At 39.3% G+C, this 6,097-nt stretch overlaps 1 protein-coding gene across 1 annotated transcript in view; it reads right to left on the bottom strand.

The window, feature by feature from the left end:
* LOC133652341 (aquaporin-3-like) overlaps window positions 1-6,097 on the bottom strand; it is a 17,882-nt gene continuing 11,785 nt past the window's right edge. The window contains exons 2-6 of the mRNA XM_062050974.1: window positions 4,362-4,488; window positions 4,144-4,281; window positions 2,917-3,032; window positions 2,605-2,822; window positions 1-2,514 (exon numbers count right to left, since the gene is read on the bottom strand). Of these exons, the coding sequence (XP_061906958.1) occupies window positions 2,313-2,514; window positions 2,605-2,822; window positions 2,917-3,032; window positions 4,144-4,281; window positions 4,362-4,488 (801 nt within the window). The 3' untranslated portion in view covers window positions 1-2,312. The remainder of the gene's footprint in view (window positions 2,515-2,604; window positions 2,823-2,916; window positions 3,033-4,143; window positions 4,282-4,361; window positions 4,489-6,097) is intronic.

Here is a 6,097-nt window from a genome sequence, read left to right as displayed (position 1 = left end):
AGTACAAAAGAACAACCCCTCACCCGACATACAAAATAAATGTCATATAGTCTTGCACCGTAACACGTGTCATAAAAGGTGCATTTTTAACGGTTCAATTCATGACTATGTACCTGTGTGGGGGGTAAAAGAGTCATTTGTGACTATTATTAACCATAGCCATGTTTACTAGACACAAATAATCAGATTAAAAATGGTACATATAAGCACATCAATCAGAAGATTTGAATCCAATAAGGTCCAATGTACACATCCATTCAGATCCTGGCTTCGTGGTTGGGGTGAATCACCTTCACCGGCCTTGAAAAGAGCCGAGCCCAGCAGCAAATATGCATTTTTGACAACTTTATTTTTAGAAATGTTAAGAGTTGTTGAACGCCTTGATAGAAACACTGAGTTGTAGAAACAAATTCATAAAAATAATATTTAAAAAAAATTACCGAACATAAACAGAGGCGTAAAATTAAATGTGTTGGACACAAATACAACTTTTTTTTACAACATTGGTGAAAGTAGCATATTTCTCTACTATTTCCACGAAAAATGGCCCAGACGGTTTATATTCTAAATAAACACTTGGCGCGTGTTCCAAAGGAGGCCAGCCGGTAGCCAAATCTTTTAGCTCGGTAGGTAGCTCACTCGCCTCTCCTGAGGACGACCTCGGTTTGAGTCCAGGGCGGCACAGTAAAATCAGGGACCGAACCACACGGGGGACAGTGGTGCCGTGACCTGGATGAGAGTAAGGTTTCGTGGGGTTGAGCATAACGGAGGCCATGTGTACGTTGGTAAAACCTGACAACTTCAAGAGCAGTGCTGGCTATCCGGTTTTAGCTCAATCGCCTTTTATGCGGACGGCCCAGGTTCGAGTCCTGGGCGGAACAGAAAAAGTAGGGACTGAATAACGCGGGTTACAGTGGTGCCGTGACCCGGATGAGTGAGGTTTAGGGGGAAAAGTGTAATGGAGGGCCATGTGTATGTTGGTAAAAACACATTTCCCAACAACTTCAAGAGCAGTGCTGGCTATCGGGTTGATAGCCCGGGCTTTTAGCTCGCCCGCTTCTGATGCGGACGACACAGGGTCGAGTCCTGGGCGGAACAGAAAAAGCAGGGACCAAATAACGCGTGTCACAGTGGTGCCGTGACCCGGAGGAGAGTGAAGTTTAGGGGGAAAAGTGTAATGGAGGGCCATGTGTCTGTTGGTAAAAACACATTTCCCGACAACTTCAAGAGCAGTGCTGGCTATCGGTTTGATAGCCCGGGCTTTTAGCTCGACCCTGGGTCGAAAAATTAGGGACCGAATAATGCTGAATACAGTGGTGCCGTGACCCGGATGAGAGTGAGGGTTTGGGGGATGAGTGTAACGGAGGCTAGCCGGTGTTGCTAGGACATGTGAACATTGGGAAAACTTCCTTCCCTGACAACTTCACGAGCAGTGCTGGCTCGCTTCTGATGCGGACGACCTAGGTTTGAGTCCAGGGCGGCACAGTAAAAGCAGGGACCGAACCACACGGGTTACAGTGATGCCGTGACTTGGATGAGAGTGAGGTTTAGGGGGAAGAGTGTAACGGAGGCTAGCCGGTGTTGCTAGGCCATGTGTACGTTGGGGAAACTTCCTTCCCTGACAACTTCAAGAGCAGTGCTATATCGCGTCTGATGCGGACGACCCAGGTCCGAGTCCTGGGCGGAAAAAAAAAGCAGGGACCAAATAACGCTGAATACAGTGGTGCCGTGACCCGGAGGAGAGTGAAGTTTCAGGGGATGAGTGTAACGGAGGCTAGCCGGTGTTGCTAGGCCATGTGTACGTTGGGAAAACTTCATTCTCTAACAACTTCAAGAGCAGTGCTGGTAATCGAGTTGGACAACCGAGGTTCAAGTCCCGGGCGGAACAGAAAAATCAGGGAGTGAACCACATGGGGTTTAACATGTAAACAGTGGATTTGGAATTCCGTTTAACCGAATTTCGGATCGGATTGGAGACATTTTGCGGATGTAAACAAAGCTTATGTGATTGAACTGTTTTTCCACAGTTAAAAAAAGGAATATTTTCATAAATTACTTAAATGGTTCAAATTCCTTGAAATTGTGTGGACTGGCAATGCATCATGTCTAAATGCTCATGTGGATTGAAATCCCTAAAACTACACTGGTACAAGGCATTAAATACTGTTTGAACAAGAATTTTCAAAGCTCCCCTCCACACATAATACAAATAACGACAAATTAGCTTCATTTTGATGATCACAGCATTCTGACAGGAGCTTAGAAAAGAGGATTGAGATGAACTGTGCTGGAAAGTGGATCAAAATCGGTGCTCAGTGCACTTGCTTGGCGGCCTCTTTCGACTTGTCGTGGGTGCTGATGTTAGTGAGTCGAACACTCTCCTCCTGCGCGTTCCTTCGGTCACGTACTTCACCCTCCTCGTGGAAACCGACCATCATTTGGTAGATGATGACTCCGATGATCGTACCGAGGAAGGGGGCGAAAACAGGCACCAGGAACCAGCCGTTTCTGACGCTGAAAAGTGACCGTTAGGATTAGATCATGAGCACTTTTTGTCAAGAAGCTCACCAAATTACTATAATTAAGTGTAAAATGGGCGCTTACGTGAAAACTTCTGTGCCCCACCCGGCTACTGCGGTAAAAATGCGAGGTCCGAGGTCTCTGGCGGGATTGACGGCATATCCAGAGTTGAATCCCATAGACAGGCCGATGACCAGGACCACAAAACCCACAGTGAAGGCCTCCAGTCCTTGGGGGATGGGGTTGTTGTAAGGATCAACGATGGCCAGAATGCAAACGATCAGTGCCGCCGTGCCAATAATCTACAGTACAGTTCAGGGACGGATGGAAATTGTGAGTTTCATTACCAAAGCATTTTTGTGTGTGTAATGAATATGCAGCTGTTTAAAATCTTGCCTGATCAAAGAATCCATTGACAAGAGTGAGATGTTTTCCAGGATAGGTAGCAAATATACCAGCTGTCGCATTTGGTCCAGTCACATTAAATGCTCCAGGAAAGTCCCACAGGGCGTCTGAATGGGTTCAAGAAAATAACAGTTTTGTTGCCAATGAGGTTAATTTCACACATTTAACTCAGTCTTGAATCAGACGTTAATTTAATACACAAGACATTGATTTGAGTGAAATCAAATCAAAACTGTGCTATGTAAAAATCAAGTACCATATTTTTTGGACTCCAAGCCGCAATTTTTTTTCCTTGCGGCTTATAAAATGGTGCAGCTAATTTACAGATTTTTTGTTTGCTGACGGACATTTTTTGTATTCAACAAATATTTATCAACAGACACTGAAAAGGCGTGTTATTGTTTGCGCTAGGGTGCCGTCTTTAGGACAGGTTCGCTCGATGCAGGCGATTAGCGCGCTAGTTGACTGCTAGCCATTGACGGCACAACCAGCCAGTTAACAATGCCAGTTGTCAGTCAGCTATTAGCGACAATATACTATATTATATGAATATCTTAATATTTCACAAAAACAAGGTACCTTTAGGACTAGGTTAATTCTAAACATCATTTTATACAGGATATATAAGTAGAGGGTCCCTACGTCATCTCTCCATTATTGTGGGAATGCTTGGCCTGGAAATCGTTGAAGACCCCTGGTTCAGAGTATATTTCTAAAGTACAAATACAATTTTAAATATAATATCTACACTGATTGTAAATGGTACACTGAATTTCTAAAATGTAAAATGACAAAATTCAGGAACATGTATAGTACAGTCCAAAATGTTAGACACACCTTCTCATTCAATGGGTTTTCTTTATTTTCATGACTATGTATATTGTAGATTGTCACTGAAGGCTTCAAAACTATGAATGAACACATGTGGAGTTATGACCTTAACAAAGAAAAGGTGAAATAACTGAAAACATGTTTTAGATTCTAGTTTCTTCAAAATAGCCACCCTTTGCTCTGATTACTGCTTTGCACACTCTTGGCATTCTCTCAATGAGCTTCAAGCACACCTGCGAAGTGAAAACCATGGACTTTGAAGCTCATCGAGAGAATGCCAAGAGTGTGCAAAAACAATGGTTGTGGCCACAACACTGACACACATAAACATTCACTGACAATGACTCAAAAAAAGGCTTACAGTTGAACCCAAATGTTAGGACTTACCGTAGTACATGGCAAAAATGACAGCCGCTCCGAGGAACCCGCCGATTGTCTGAAAGAGGAAGTACATGGGAAACTTTCTCCATCGTTCTCTGCCCAGCAGGCACAAGGCGAAGGTCACTGCGGGGTTCAGATGTCCTCCTGTGACAGCAAGTCCATGTAGACCGTGAGTAACGTTGCATCAACTTCGTGGAATAGGAAACATTAGCCTGGAAAGATACCTGATATTTGGCCACAGACGAGGATGCCCAGAGTGGCAGCAAAGCCAAAGGCAAAGTTGACGGTCAGGAACAAACCATGAGAACCACCGCTCAACACCAACTGGGCCACGGCGCCGCAGCCGAACATCTGGAAGATAAATGTACGGAATGTAACTTCTCATGTCAGATGGTGCGGAACTTGGACAATTGTGAATTTACTGTAGCCTCAGAAAAACATGGTTATGACTTATTGTTTCAAAACTTTGGACTCACAACTTCGGTTCAGTTGACTTCCAAAGAGGGGGAAAGGGATCATTTGGGGCAGGCAGATTTAACACGTTTTTTGTTTTGTCTCTAATAATTAAGGGTGCTCAAAAAATAGACTCACATCCAAAGCACGATTCTTTTTCAACACGATTCTAAATCAATTAATAATTTTCAAAAATCGATTAAAAAAAAACGTAATTTAAAAAAAATATGTTTTTAGGCCATTGCTATGGTTTCGTCATATGTCAGCAACCAAAAGGAGGTTTTGTGACATGTAATTATTATACCAAACAAAACATTGTGAGAATTAGTTTGAATGGGGAATCGTATGCAATTGAGTCGATTTGTCAGCCCAAGAATTGGATTTGGATGGCCCAAGGATTCCAACTTCTACTAATAATATTATATATATATATATATATATATATATATATATATATATATATATATATATATATATATATATATATATATATATATATATATATATATATATATATATATATATATATATATATATATACACTGTATATATATATATATATATATATATATATATACACTGTATATATATATATATATATATATATATATATATATATATATATATATATATATATATATATATATATATATATATATATATATATATATATACACAGTACCGTTCAAAAGTTTGGGGTCACATTGAAATGTCCTTATTTTTGAAGGAAAAGCACTGTACTTTTCAATGAAGATAACTTTAAACTAGTCTTAACTGTAAAGAAATACACTCTATACATTGCTAATATGGTAAATGACTATTCTATCTGCAAATGTCTGGTTTTTGGTGCAATATCTACAGAGGTGTATAGAGGCCCATTTCCAGCAACTATCACTCCAGTGTTCTTATGGTACAATGTGTTTGCTCATTGGCTCAGAAGGCTAATTGATGATTAGAAAACCCTTGTGCAATCATGTTCACACATCTGAAAACAGTTTAGCTCGTTACAGAAGCTACAAAACTGACCTTCCTTCGAGCAGATTGAGTTTCTGGAGCATCACATTTGTGGGGTCAATTAAATGCTCAAAATGGCCAGAAAAAGAGAACTTTCATCTGAAACTCGACAGTCTATTCTTGTTCTTAGAAATGAAGGCTATTCCACAAAATTGTTTGGGTGACCCCAAACTTTTGAACGGTAGTGTATGTATATATATATATTTTATATATATATATATATATATATATATATATATATATATATATATATATATATATATATATATATATATATATATATACATATATACGCATGTGTATGTATACATATATGTATATACAGTATATATATGTATATATACTGTATATATATATATATATATATATATATATATATATATATATATATATATATATATATATATATATATATATATATATACATATACATATATATATGTATATATATATATATATATATATATATATATATATATATATATATATATAT

This window comes from Entelurus aequoreus, linkage group LG06 (assembly GCF_033978785.1).
Source record: "Entelurus aequoreus isolate RoL-2023_Sb linkage group LG06, RoL_Eaeq_v1.1, whole genome shotgun sequence".
Classification (NCBI taxonomy): domain Eukaryota; kingdom Metazoa; phylum Chordata; class Actinopteri; order Syngnathiformes; family Syngnathidae; genus Entelurus; species Entelurus aequoreus.
This window is presented reverse-complemented; position numbering and strand designations above follow the sequence as displayed.